This window comes from Tubulanus polymorphus, chromosome 4, assembly GCF_964204645.1.
Source record: "Tubulanus polymorphus chromosome 4, tnTubPoly1.2, whole genome shotgun sequence".
Classification (NCBI taxonomy): Eukaryota; Metazoa; Nemertea; class Palaeonemertea; order Tubulaniformes; family Tubulanidae; genus Tubulanus; species Tubulanus polymorphus.
Genome location: NC_134028.1, coordinates 7,622,066 through 7,635,895, shown reverse-complemented (window position 1 = coordinate 7,635,895; position 13,830 = coordinate 7,622,066). Strand labels below are relative to the sequence as shown.

General features: G+C 37.8%; 3 protein-coding genes across 3 annotated transcripts; 1 reads left to right on the top strand and 2 right to left on the bottom strand.

Moving 5' to 3' along the window:
- Nucleotides 1-3,751: 3,751 nt before the first annotated feature.
- On the bottom strand, nucleotides 3,752-7,233 carry LOC141903511 (palmitoyltransferase ZDHHC4-like). Its single transcript, XM_074791635.1, has 5 exons — nucleotides 7,105-7,233; nucleotides 6,607-6,680; nucleotides 5,913-6,217; nucleotides 4,846-5,090; nucleotides 3,752-4,111 (listed from the first exon to the last, which is right to left on the bottom strand). Exons 1-5 carry the CDS (start codon nucleotides 7,231-7,233, stop codon nucleotides 3,752-3,754), a joined length of 1,113 nt encoding a protein of 370 aa, XP_074647736.1.
- Nucleotides 7,234-8,463: 1,230 nt separating this feature from the next.
- On the top strand, nucleotides 8,464-10,012 carry LOC141904635 (acidic phospholipase A2 Cc1-PLA2-like). The gene is made up of 5 exons (XM_074793262.1): nucleotides 8,464-8,497; nucleotides 8,583-8,669; nucleotides 8,782-8,932; nucleotides 9,387-9,514; nucleotides 9,756-10,012. Exons 1-5 carry the CDS (start codon nucleotides 8,473-8,475, stop codon nucleotides 9,986-9,988), a joined length of 624 nt encoding a protein of 207 aa, XP_074649363.1. The 5' UTR covers nucleotides 8,464-8,472; the 3' UTR covers nucleotides 9,989-10,012.
- A 761-nt stretch (nucleotides 10,013-10,773) lies between these two features.
- Nucleotides 10,774-13,712, bottom strand: LOC141904004 (coiled-coil domain-containing protein 166-like). Its single transcript, XM_074792437.1, has 7 exons — nucleotides 13,528-13,712; nucleotides 13,231-13,284; nucleotides 13,081-13,135; nucleotides 12,811-12,955; nucleotides 12,418-12,497; nucleotides 11,940-12,116; nucleotides 10,774-11,457 (listed from the first exon to the last, which is right to left on the bottom strand). The coding sequence occupies exons 1-7, from the start codon at nucleotides 13,668-13,670 to the stop codon at nucleotides 11,155-11,157; spliced, it is 957 nt and encodes a 318-aa protein (XP_074648538.1). The 5' UTR covers nucleotides 13,671-13,712; the 3' UTR covers nucleotides 10,774-11,154.
- Between the last annotated feature and the right edge of the window lie 118 nt (nucleotides 13,713-13,830).

Genomic DNA, 13,830 nt, shown 5'->3' with positions numbered 1-13,830 from the left:
TTTGTTCATCTCATTTTCAATCTCATCATTTGCAAAAAAGTTGTTTTTTTCATTTATTCCAATCTATAAATTTATTCCATCACAATTTTTACTCCTTTTCTATTTTTTTTTCTGCAGAGGTTTTATATGAAAAATACTCAAATAAAGAACAAAAGTTTATTTTCATTTTTTCTCTTCCCTTTTTAAACGCTATAAAAAAAATCTGTTTCTATTTTTCCCCTTCGCCTTCCCAATCCGTACTCAGGTAATAAAAAGGCCTTAGGGTCTACTAGGTCTACTAGATACTATAGACTATATCTATAGATTTAAATTTTAAAGCTCAAAAGAAAGTCTTGATTAAACATGATCTAGCGGCGATGAGTATATCAGTTATGAAATCGGTTTTTGTCGACTTGAATATCTTGTGGTAAAACTGATTCCACTTGTCCAAACAAATGGATACCGCCCTATCACACCTACATAGCTGATATCGGCAGGGCTCCGTCTGCGGATCATCGACTAAAAGTAAAACGAGACTGATTAGGATAAAACGTCAAATGATATTCAATTAGAAAAGACTGGCTTCCCCTTACTCAGGATCCCCGGCAATGCTGAAGTCAACGACAACATTACAAACATTTTCGGCGTCATAACACACGTGTCGACGTCATCGCAGACGACTGCGATGTTGGATGTCGTGTCTATGGGTCTACCAAATTACGAAGGGTGATTATTGAAAATGACCAGGGAGGTCTGAAAGTTCTTAGAATTTACAAAATAAACCTAACTGCAAACGATCTTGTTCTCTTTATCGATCCATTTATACTTTGTGAAGTAGACTTTCAAATTCATCCACGACCTACAAACGTCACCCGATAAACTATCGTAACAGTGGTCGTGCGTCCTACAGCAACTGAAAACACGATAAAAACATGATCTCAGAAATGCCTGCTAAACAGATCAAGAAGAATATTGACAATGGCTTTTCAGCTTACTTATCAATTTCATCGACAGGTTTTCCACTTCCACCAGCGCCGCACCAGTTCCCGTAATTGTTAAAACTGGCTATCGGCTCTCGCCCAGTTTTCATCCTTATCATACTGGTGAGCTGATCTGGCTGACACAGTTCATAATCAGGATTTGTCACATTATTTTTCACTGATGATGAATCTGCGCATTCTGCAGATAAGAGGAGATAACTTAAGGCTGATTCCTTATTGTGTGTATATCAAAATGATAATATTGGAGTAACTATATAGGCCTACGGAAAACGAAAAAATATGTTATTAAGAATTTACGAACCTGTTAAAATGATGGCAAACAAAACCAAATATATCATAGCTCTGGAATATAAAAACTCCTTATTTCAAAAATAAACAGCGAGTTAGCTGAAAACCATGGATTAACGAAAGATTTTTCACCCACCTTCTGAAAATTCGCTGAAAGCATCGGCACTGCACAATCTGAATTACCGGACGCATTTAGGAGATATGCTATCGAAAGCCTACGAAACAATAATCACATGTACAAAGCGAATTCTATTATACATATATGTATATGTATAGGTGATCAAAAACGAAATTACTTTTTTTTTTACTAAACTCAATTTGAAGAGAAAAACCCGCGCGGTTGGCGGCGCGTAGCTTATGCCTAGTCTGAATACACGCCTACTAGACGATCGGAGGCAGACAAACGATTAATACGGTCACAAGGCTTCGTCTGATTTTTTTTTCGCATGCAGGTATCTACCGGAGGAACCCTCCACCAATATTCGATCGCTTTGTGTTGATTAAAGGTGGGCTTTGCTCGCCCTTGCGACGTGATGCGATTCTCCTCTGCGACCGATCCTGAAAGGAGGGATAAGGGAGGACTGAGGAGCATGGATCCGCCTCAGATTTCAATCATAGATTTGTATATTCTTTTTTAGATAAAAAGCTGTATGTGAAGCCATGAATACATGCGAGGTGTGGAAAATGGTAGATTGGTACGGTGATCAACGTCCAAGAGAGTTAGTCCTATAAGCAGATTGACACCTGTATGAGAGAACGCTTTTCGGTGAATTCCACTGGTCCACGGAACCATGCAGGGCGGGCACTTTCCGGCATTTACAAATCCCCGCGTTTTCCCTGTGATACACAAAATTCCCTAAGTGAATCAGAGAAATTTCTAGGTTTAAAATGTTACAATTTATTCATTTTTCAGCGAATCATGTACTGATAAAGAAACACGTGGTCAATAGCATTATCCGGATTCTCTGAGTTTTTTCCAAGGTTTTAGTAAAATCTATAAAATTCCACGAGTTTTCCCTGACTTTTTTTCCTAGATTCTTCTGATTCCCAGAGTTTTCAAGGTTTTCAGTGGACACCCTGCCATGTACGTATAATCTAGATGACCACTAAGCTTCCATGATGGAACTGGAAGTGCTTGAACAGAAGAAAAATCTTATAAACTTCAATTGTCGCCATCAACAAAACATTTCTCTTTATTGCAATAAACAAATTTATTATTTTCTTAGACATCAAATGTCGAAGACTACTTAGAAAATACATAACATACAAAAAGCGCAAAGCTGGATACACTTCAATACATAACAAAACATATTTGTACATTGGTGAGGTTCACATAAGCAAATTACCGCCTAACTACACATGAATTATATCTACATCATATCACTGGCTGAATTATTGCATTGGTTAAAATAGGAAATACTCTTCAACTAAATGCATGGGTGCATTGGGGATGGTTGGTTGGGGCCCTATATTATTGAGTCGACAACTTTTTAAGAATTATATATATATATATATGTGGAATGATGATATGTAATCTTCCAGATACTGATATGCTTAAAAATTACGAATAATTTGAAACAGAGTACATTAATTAGCTTAAACTATAAATATTAAAACATTTATCCTAGTTGACGAATGCCAAGCCGTTTACAAAAGGTTTTCCGAGTAGACTAGTTACAAGGTCCATTTAAGTATTTATTACAGTAGCTTAAAATATACATATTGCATTCACAGCAATAGCCTATAATTTTCCTCAAAAAGCATATTTTATTTAACAACAACACAGTTGTTGCCAGGGAATCCATTTTTCAATAAGTAAGCGACGTTTTATCAAATTCCCCTCCAAAACTACTTTGAGATGAGACACTTCAGATAACATGGAGAAACAATTTCTTTTAGCTTTGTGACCAAGCGAGAGAGTTCATGTTAGTGATCAGAGTTTAGTTTAGTTAAAATCTTGTATTCGTTTTCTTGTCTTCAGAGATCAGAAAACAACCGAGGCAATTTTTGTACAAAGCACTGCCCAGACTTTCAAGATCCATAAGAATAAACCAGGTTCCCAGCAACAAATCTGCGATTATCGTCTTGCATTGAAAACAACCCTGTCTAAAGCATTGAGCCTGCCGGATTTTAGTTAGTAACATCTGCACAACTATTCAACTCTCTTTGACCAAAAATGTTAAGCGCAAACTGGGACTGACAACGTATTCGATTTAAAATTCATTAGTTAATGCTCCACAAAAATCACAATCGCTCAGTGCACAAAACAATTACAAAAAGTCAAAATACAGTGTACATAAATAGACGAAAAACAAAAGACTAGACCATCGTAAACTTATAAATGCAGGTAAAATTTCGTTTGAATTTGCATAACTTACATTGTATTGAAAACTTCATCGCAAAATTTCAGGAAACAGAGCACAGAACTAAACATTAAATTTTGATTACAAAATATTAAAGAAAGATACTTTCGAGCAAATGTTTCAATGTCGTTTTGATTTTGTTTTCTGTTGGGAAACATTTCTAAGTTTATTCGGTTTTTCCTCTTTTTCGAGAAGACGATTTCGCTTCGGTGGTATTTCACGTATCAATCGACGCGACGCGCGGTCGAGCACGGTTTGCGGCCGGAACGCTTCGCCGAGATTAATGACGATTCCCTTGTTATACGGATTTTGGAACGTCGAATCGTCGGTCGTCAAACGAGCGATTCGGTAACGTTCATTCGTCGTTTGATTCACGAACGTTAGTAAGACGTGGTACACAGTAAATCCGACTATCAACGACGTAACTGCCGTCAACGCGACAACCATGAAAACCATTCTGGGATAATGCATAAACAAATGCTGCAAAAGAAGCGCAAAAAAACATAAAATGTATAGTAAAATCTATATCTTATCTAGATTCTGACACCTCTCTTGCTTAACTCTCGATGTCAATTGTTGCATATTTCGAAAATGGGTAGGGCTATATGATATGCCAAAAAACAATCTGTAAGGTATTTTGTAGACTGGAATTGACTTCTAGTAAACCACCAACCACCCCATCTGTGACTTACCCAATCAAGTAAACTTTCATGATTTATGTAAAAGAAAGCACAAATCCAATTGGAAATAATTTCATTCAATCAAAATGCTCCACTGACATTTGACTTATGCAAATTAGATTTTAAACCCTGGGGTTAAAGTTCACATTAACACAGGGCTTAGTTTCATAGAAAACTAAACTTTAATAAATTGATTTGATTTCTTCATCAATAATTCAGTGTGTTAACTCGATTTAAGATAAATCCTTTTTGTGAAACTAAGGCCCTGGGTCCAATTTTATAGACTGGAATCATTTTTAACTGAGGGGGCTAACTCAATTGAAAATTGGAGTTAGCGCCAGGGTTAAAAGACAACAGACGTCAATACAATTGTAAAACAGGAAACTGGCCCCAGGGATCATTACAGTTAAAACTGATCTTTAAAAAACAGCCCACATTGTTTTAGAAGAATGAAAGTTTATAATCGAAAATTGCCGAAAACTATTGATAATGTTGAGAAAATGTCTCCACGAAAAATAAAGGTTATACCGGTACCTGAATCAAAATCCAGAATGTAACGGGACGAGTGACGCCATCGTCATCGACATACCGCGCGCTCCACAGCCTCTTACGATCGACGATTTCGTTTAAAACGCGCGTCGGCATGACGATACCGTTTATGTTCATCGTACACAATGATATCAGAAACACGAAGAATAAACCACAGTTTTTACCCCCGATGCAACTGTTCGTCCAGATACAGTGATGGTCGAATTTATAAATGCATCTGTCGCACCTCGCTGAAAATATACAATGAAATGATCAAGAATAGGCCTCTATGGAATATGTGTATTTTGATTTGTAAAATGTGAAAGGTAAATACAGTAAACAGTAAACCCCCGATATACCACTCACATCGGTGCAGAACGATTTTGGCAGTATAGCAGGCGTGGATCCAGGGTTTTCCAGGAGGGGTTCATAAAAAATGTTAATGTTAAACACCTGCTGACTAAAATCTCTAATGATTAGGGGCCTATACGGCTTATTGTTTGGCCAAACATGAGATGATATGGTACTGGTTATGTGGTGCTGTCCACCCACTTTGTCTTGAGTACATTTCTTCAAGAAAACAATTAAATTTTTTTTTGGTAGCTTAGGGGTCATGACCCCTGAAACCCCCTCTTGACCCACGCCTGTATAGAGAGCATGGCAGTATATCTGAGGTATTTTACTATTTGTATTTGTATAGAGATGTTCATTGAGAAAACCTGGCAGTAGGCGGGGTGGCGGTATATGGGAGGGCGGTATATCAGGTATTGACTGTATCCTTTTATTGAATTTCAGTTCAAAGGCATCACCAGTTTCTCGTTAAGAAATAACTGGGGTTGTAATATTGAAGCTAATTCAGTTAACTTTGTTTATTCAAAGTTTTAATTGTCACTATGTCAACTATCCACTGGTTTAGTCCAACTAACTTTTGAGCAACTGGCCCCTGATAAATACTGTGGACCAATGGTCTTTTAAATGTTCACTATACGGTACGTCAACTATTCAGCTAGTAAACTCAAACCGACTTTTAACCAACTGGCCCTATACTCGAAATCTTAAAAGATGAAACTTACAGCAGTGTTTTGATCGCGCGGGTTTCGGTATTTTACACGTCGCGCATTTCACGCCGGATTTATAGAACGTTTCGTCGTACGGATACGCTTGTTCATACAGTTTAACGCTGTCGGCCGTGATGACTCCGGGATCGCTGATACAGCACACGGCGTACAGAGACTTACAGACGATGAACAGTATCGCCGGCAACGCGACGTGATTCTCGTTCGGGTGAAACGCGTAGAGAAACGGAATTACGTCGACGATCAGTACGAAATAACCGGAAAAACAAATCATCAGATACATGCACTGGAATATCGGATTCCTGCAATAGAAATGGAAAAGTTTGCATGTTACAGTCAGGCTTCTTGTCGTCGGAGCTGAGACTATCCTGTGTTTCCGTGCCTACAAACCATGATTTTTGATGATTTGAAAATAATTTCAAATGATAGGCATTGAAACCTTTTGTTTAATTTGATTTAGTTCATAAAATGGAGTCTCTTTTCTCCGATTCAAATGAGTTAAAGAAGACTATTTAGCAATCCTTCAATATCGTGCAAAATGAGCATAAAAACGACGACTTATTTGGACTGCGCAGTTTCTCTGGTTGTATTTAGATAAGTTTTGGGGTATGTTTTCAAATAAAAAGATTATGGGGAATATCCAAAAAAAATTGATCTTAGACAAAAAATAGACATTGGACAATCATTTTACCGTTTGTAGAAAATTCGCACAATCATGCCATCGACAAAATCTCGAAACCACCTTGGGAAAACAAATTGAATAGTCTGAAAATATAGAAAAAATAACTTGATTTAGAAACAGCTTCGTTTCAGGGGTTGTCGTATGATGGAAGCTCCCGAAACCACTATAAGTAGGGCCCTGGTGTAACGCAGCCATCAATCAATTGGATGAACTGCTCATCCACCCGATTTTACATAAAATAGTTAGGGCGGTCCAATCAATCACAAACCTATTTCACAGTGGATTAGCTGGGGGGTTTGGGAGTAACCTGTCTGTGGTTTAGTTTTACGATCAGATATTTTAACAAAGTATAAGCTCATCCGATTATAAAAGCTTACCAGCAACGATTAACTAACTAGGGGTTCATCAACTTTGCAATTGTCTCATGTTCAGACTTATGACATGTCAGTGTCAAGTAGGCCTACCGGTCAGGAGGCAAAGCTTGGTGTCAATCAATAGTGTCAATACCTTCACTGTGTAGAATCGTAATCTTCCAATCAAACCAGTTTTCATGAACGGTTGATCAGCCAGAGCATAGATTATTGCAAAACAAATACTAGCAATGACATAACCAATAAACAAAGGAATGAAATCCATTTTTTGTTTTCTGTCGTTGTGTGTGTGTACTAAAGACAAAGTCAAAGAAGTCAAAGTACATTGACCTGTGGTCTTTAGGTTCACAGATAGGATATTTTCACAAACAAATGGCCATTCCGACTTTAGAAAATGTAATCAACAATCTAGTAGACAGCTCATATTGTAAAATACATGAATATTTAGGATATTTTCGAGGTGCAGACTATTTAAATGAAATTTAGTTATTTTGTTTATCGCGGAGGTACTTGTGGATAGTAATAACCGGTTGTTGGACTTGAAATCGCTAAAAGCCGGTACTTGGACTCCGTACTCCAAATTCTGATTTCTGTGTCACATAATATAATCTATTTTTGGAGCCTATTCCTTCGGAAACTCCATCCACTAGATAGAAATATCCATCCGTTTTCCAACCAAGGGGCTTGTCGCGATAGCCGGGCGGCACATAGTCAGTAACCTGTCTGTGTCATCTCGGTCAAGCCCATCCGATTATAAATTACCACCAACGATTAGGTAACTAACTAGGCGACACAGTATCCTCCGCCGACGACTGGCGCTAAGATTGGACCCCGGGCAGTCGTGACGCGTGTAACCATCGGCAGAGCTCATGAGCATGTTTTCCACGTACAGGAACTCCACCCCGCTCCTTACCGTGGGCACATTGAGCGAGTGTTCGCTTACTTACGTTGCTGAAAACTCCAGACAAACAGCCATCAGCACCATCAATGGCGGAAAGCCTTCAGGAAACTCGTTATCTACAGCGACCTAATAAAATATGACAATCGGTTATTGCAACCCTAGAATTTCGTCCTAAATAGGACATTTTTTTATAATTTCACTGGTTATAACAAACATTAGTTATGACGAATATATTTTCTGGTCCAAGTTCAAAGGTTTTTGAACAACACCCATCTCTCCTCACCCCGCTGACCACACATCAGACCATGGCCATATTCGGCGACCATCCAGATCCTCAGGAATGACCGATTCGTTCTGGAGACGTGGAAAATGGAAACTCATGCTCTAGGCTCTGTATTATCATCAAATATATACGAATATGGATGGGATCCTCGTCAAATATGGATGGGATAGAATTTCAAATGAACCGTGTGAATTGAACAGCTAAAATGTATACCGGTAATTGGCTACCATCTGATTTTATGTGCCTACGTCATCAATTAGTCGTGTTATCTTTTTCGTCTGGTGAACTGCAGCGGTAGAGTATATGTTAGAGTTGTTCAAATGCAGGCCAGGGAGACACCGCGGAGTGAGTGGGCGCCTTTAAACACAGACTTTCGAAAAACAGTGGAATTTACGCCAGGTTTAAGTTAATTTTTCTCTTCACTTTTCAGTCAGTGGATACCTTTGTTCAGTCATGGCCACCACCGGGAACCTAGTTGCTTTTTGCGTTTTATGTATCGTTGGGTTTCCAATACAAGGTAACTTGCGAGTCCTATCTCAAGTTTTCAAAAACAAAAATTTCGATGATCACTTATTTATTCGTATTTAGGCTTTATTTATTGATATAATGATTATGTATATTATTCGAAGAGGCACGTGGTGTATCATTAGTGAAAAGGCGCTTAGAACAATTTGCCGATATGATAAGCATAACAACTGGACGGGAGCCTCATCATTTTAATAACTACGGCGGATGGTGTGGTCGAGGAGGAGATGGTACGCCAGTTGATGACATTGACAGGTTCGTGGCGTATTAGGCTTGGCCTGCTGCAGCATAGTCCGTTCTCATTCACTTACCCGTAGATTCAACTCAACTCACAATTGTCAGGGGGAAACCCCAGCGGCGGGGGATAGTTGCCGGCGAAAAACCCTAATTGTCCCCGAAAGATTCAGGACAACCCTTCCAGGGCTAGAGGGAAATCTTTTTTAAATGAACTTATTGTTAAAGCCTCACCCACCACAGATACTTAAGCCAGATTTGTTAATTTCTTGGAATGTTTTAGTTCGTTCATTCAATCAAGAAAGTACCGTACATGTTCTTGAGGCAGAATTAGGTAGTCTGCAACTATATTCTATAATCGATACAACAACACTGCCTCTAATTATAAACGCAATACTTTATATAGAGTGCATGGAATATTCAAAACTGATAGAACTTCTGTAAAATAATCAAGAGATTAACTGTGTTTTATCAGGTGTTGTATGATTCATGATTTGTGTTATCGACGAGTTTGGAGAAACGAATGCAAGACTTTCTTCTACTTACAAGCGCCTTATTTGACGTATTATGAATACGAGACGAACGAAGGAAATATCACTTGCAGTAAGTTTCCATTGTGGTGTAAAGTATAAAGGGTTGGGTGTTATGAATAAAATTATGAATATCCCTATCAAATTGATAAAGTCTTATCTAGATCTTGAAACTAGTATTCAAATTGAAGTACCAGCTGCATATTCAAAGCAAAATATGGCTCGGGATATTACGATAATAGTAATCATTTGACTGACTATTCTCTGGGTATTTTAAAATCCGACTTGATTTTGAAAATTATGCACATTTTCAGCGAATGATCCAGAAACTGAATTGTGCGAGCGAACCGTTTGCGAATGCGACAGGGAAGCTGCCAAATGTTTCGGGCAACATCACCATAAATACGACGACGAACACAAATCGAATAGTAAAGTGACGCAGATTCTCGATAAAACCATTCAAAAACTGCTGGCTACACCGGACAAACTGAACCAATGGAAGGATATCTTTAAGAATAATATCCCCTGGGACGTGCTTTTCGGATGATTTTAGATTGAATTGGAGATTCATGTTTTCACCAATCTAGTTGTTGGTCTTTAAATCATTTTGGACATAATTCTTGCTCAAGATTGATGGTTTCTAATTGGTGGGTGATACGCGGAAATAACAGTTTGGAGTAGTCAGTCAGAATTACCTTATAAGCTTGCCGTAAACCTCTTTCGAAGCTCCATATCCGATCATCTGATCCATAAACCGATCTTTTCCCCGAATGATCCACTGCAAATATCCTTTACATTCCTTCAGAATTACCCTATAAGCTCGTTGTAAACGCCAAGATATATCTCATTTTTCGAAGCTCCGTATCCAGTCAACTGATTCAAAAGTCGATATTTTTTCTACGATACCGCCACTGCAAATATTTGGAAATATTGAGTACGTTCTCTCCGGGGAAACCGAAACGTTTCAATCAAGAATACCTCTCCGTTGATGGAAATGTTTTACAAGATAGATAGGAACTTTTGAAAGGACCGAAAATAATATATGTGTATATGTGTAGAAGAAGCTCTATACTTGTAGGCAAGACTTTATTGGAAATAACAATAATTTTACAACAAAAATCAAACAATTGATATATATATATATATATATATATATATATATATATATATATATATATATATATATATATATATGTATATGTATATGTATATGTGTATGTGTATGTGTATGTGTATGTGTATGTGTATGTGTATGTGTATGTGTATGTATATGTATATGTATATATATACATACATACATACATACATATATATATATATATAATATACAGGACGGAATTTCTATTCAGCATTCTAGATATGCAGAAAATGTTTAATAGCAACCAGTTAATCATTTGATTTCCATAAAACCTTTTAACATCTAACAATATGACCGACACATATGGATCGAAAATATCTCAGTCAGTTGAAAGAGACTGCGATGAAGATCCTGACTGTAAAAAACCAGTTTGAACTGATCAACTTCATTGCACAACTTCACAATTTGCCTATGGTTCGGCGAAATAATTGACTGCTACATGAAAATGTGTGGTAGTCCCAGATTTTAGAAAAATTCTTTAAAAAGAGGTCGATTCCTTCAGTTGTATTCAAGAAACCGTCGCCATCTTCGCTGACACGACGAGAATTCACTTCTGTATAGACGAAAAATTATAATCAACTGTGATGCGTTTCGAGAGTTATCGCCGGACTTTCTGCCGTCTCCGACGAGATTTCATTCCCGTCGTCGTCGATAATTCCGAACGAGTGCAGAACTTTGTGCTGTCGAGTCGAGCGTATTTTCTGTAAATCATGCGCGTACTGCTGCTCGCGTACGAGCTGCTTGTGTTGGTCCTCGAGGTAACGTCGATGCTCGTGTAACGCTCGCGTTTGTTGTATCAGTTTTAACAGTTCGTGGCGTAGTTTACGATTTTCTAATTTGATACGATTCGTGTGGTCGTTCAAACAAGAGAACGCATCCTGTAAACAGAAAACAGATTTTTAAAATTTTTTTTAATCCTCAACAGGCCTGTATTTAGGGGAGGGGTACAGAACCCGCTCATTGACTAAGTTCCACCCGGATGCTGGCCTTAAGAAAGAGTTTTGATTTCAAAACTTTCACTCATTTGTAACACTTTTTCATTCATTTTCATTCACAATATGCACATGCTTCAAAACTTTCTTGACTTGAGGCCGAATTGTTGGAAAAAGAAGCAAAATTTCCACCCCAAATATACTAAAAGTTGTGAAAGAAATTGCTTCTCTTTGCATCTTTTCTAATTTCTAAACTTTTCTCTGAGAGTACTCCCAGGACGTGACATTTACGTGGGTACCTCAAAAAGAGTTCCACTTTCAGGAAAATTGACCCTTCCTCAAAGACATGAGGGGGCTGACTACGGACCTGCTCAACTTACTCCACGCAACTCGAGGAAATACATGTAGCTTCAAGGTTTCATACATACTTTATTAGCTTGCTTTGCCATCAGCTGAATTTTCTGTTCAGATTCGACCTGAAATTCTTGTTTCTCTTTCAGGAATTTAGCCTTTAACTGTTGAATCGTATCGGAATGAATCGCTCTCATCGACATGACTTCCTTCTCCAGATCTTTAATCCGAGCAACTTGTTCTTTTTGTAAATTCTGTCGCGAAAAGTAGAAAAAAGAAGAACTAAAAGATAATCATCGTCCGATTTGTAAAGTGCTACACATTGTAGGGGGTAGCAACAATTGCCCGCCAGAAATTTTGGAAAAGTGTCCTTTTCGCAATTACTATTGTCCGAAAGAACAGCCCTTTTTCAGGAATCTAAGCCCCCAAAATTCAAATTCTAGGTATGGCTCTGTACTTAGGACAAAATCAGATGATCTCAAGCAGGAACGCAGAGCAGAATATACTGTGGTATAATAATTGGCAGCAATATATGATAGGAATATTTAGGCCTACCTTATATTCTTGTAAATCATCGAGTTCGTCAATTGTTTTACGGAGCAAATTTTCCTTTTCAAAAATCTGGTTTTGAAGTTCTGAAACACACAACAAAAATGTATTATGAATTTCATGGTGAAATTTTGACAACCAAAACCAGCAAAGTGGAAATATACCAATTCGAATGGGTTGGAATTTGATTAGTTAATACTGTTTAATGGGGTACCCGGCACCCATCAGATGTCGTAACAATACACTCAGTCATCCAGGGTTCATGGGTTCGAATCCTAGTGGTGACAGTGGTGAAAGGAAACAGTTTCAGACTCTATTTTTTCATTATTATTGTGAAATTCCCTTTATCTTATCGCCACGACACGGATACAATGTCTTATTAATGGTAATTCTTGGTACCTTGTTTCTTGTCAGCGAATTCATCGATCATTGCGTTCTTCTCGGCTAATATGTCGTTGATTTCTTTCTGATTCTGGTCACTCAGGGATATAATTGTTGTTTGTCGTTTTGCAGTTTTTTTCTCCATGTAACTCATATATTCATGCTACAAATAAATCCGAATAACCAATTAGCCCATTTTCGATGATTTGACTTCGATGATTTGAGAGTGATATTTTCATCGCAATTGATCATAAAGATTCAAAGCGGTGAAGTTTGTTGTAAACTCACACTTTCAATCCTAGTTTTATGCGCTTCTTGTTGCAACCAATCATTTTCTTGACGACTAAATCAGGAAAAAATTATTCAAGGAAAACAAAACAAATTATGCCAGTTATAGGATCGATTTTTCTGCTAGATTTTTTTGAATGAGAAGGATACAGTTCTTGGACTTTGTTCTTCACAGATGCCAAATCACCTGTTAACTGATCAAGCCTGAAATAAGAACATTTTGAAATCGCTCTCTAATATAAATCTTGAATTCATCGCCATCGGGTTGGCCAACAATCACAGATATTCACTCAGACTTATAAGTCTCCTACACAAAATAATTACACTTTAACTTTCTCTGATGAATTAGTTTGTTTCATGTAGAAGACTTGTATCTTGAACTTGACTTGAACGCAAGACTTACAAGAGAATAAAATGCTATTGAATTGATTTTAGAAATAGACTTACTCTTTCTGCAAAAGTTCTTCTTTATCCTGAAATATATCATCAGCTGGTGTTCCAGGTGTACCCGGTGCTGTAGAACCAGGTTTAGCTGAACCCTTTTTTCCTTTCTTGCCCTTCTTTCCCTTTTTCTTCCCTTTGGGAGGCATTTTTGGCCGAGGAAATGTCAAAATGTGGAGTCGATAGCGTCATGTATCCAAGGCCTATGAATGAGTTACGGAACAAACTTTTGAATTACACTCAGCGCTATATTGTCCAATCAAACAATCATTCTAAATATTGGCACATGCAGACCAGTCTCTACAGTTG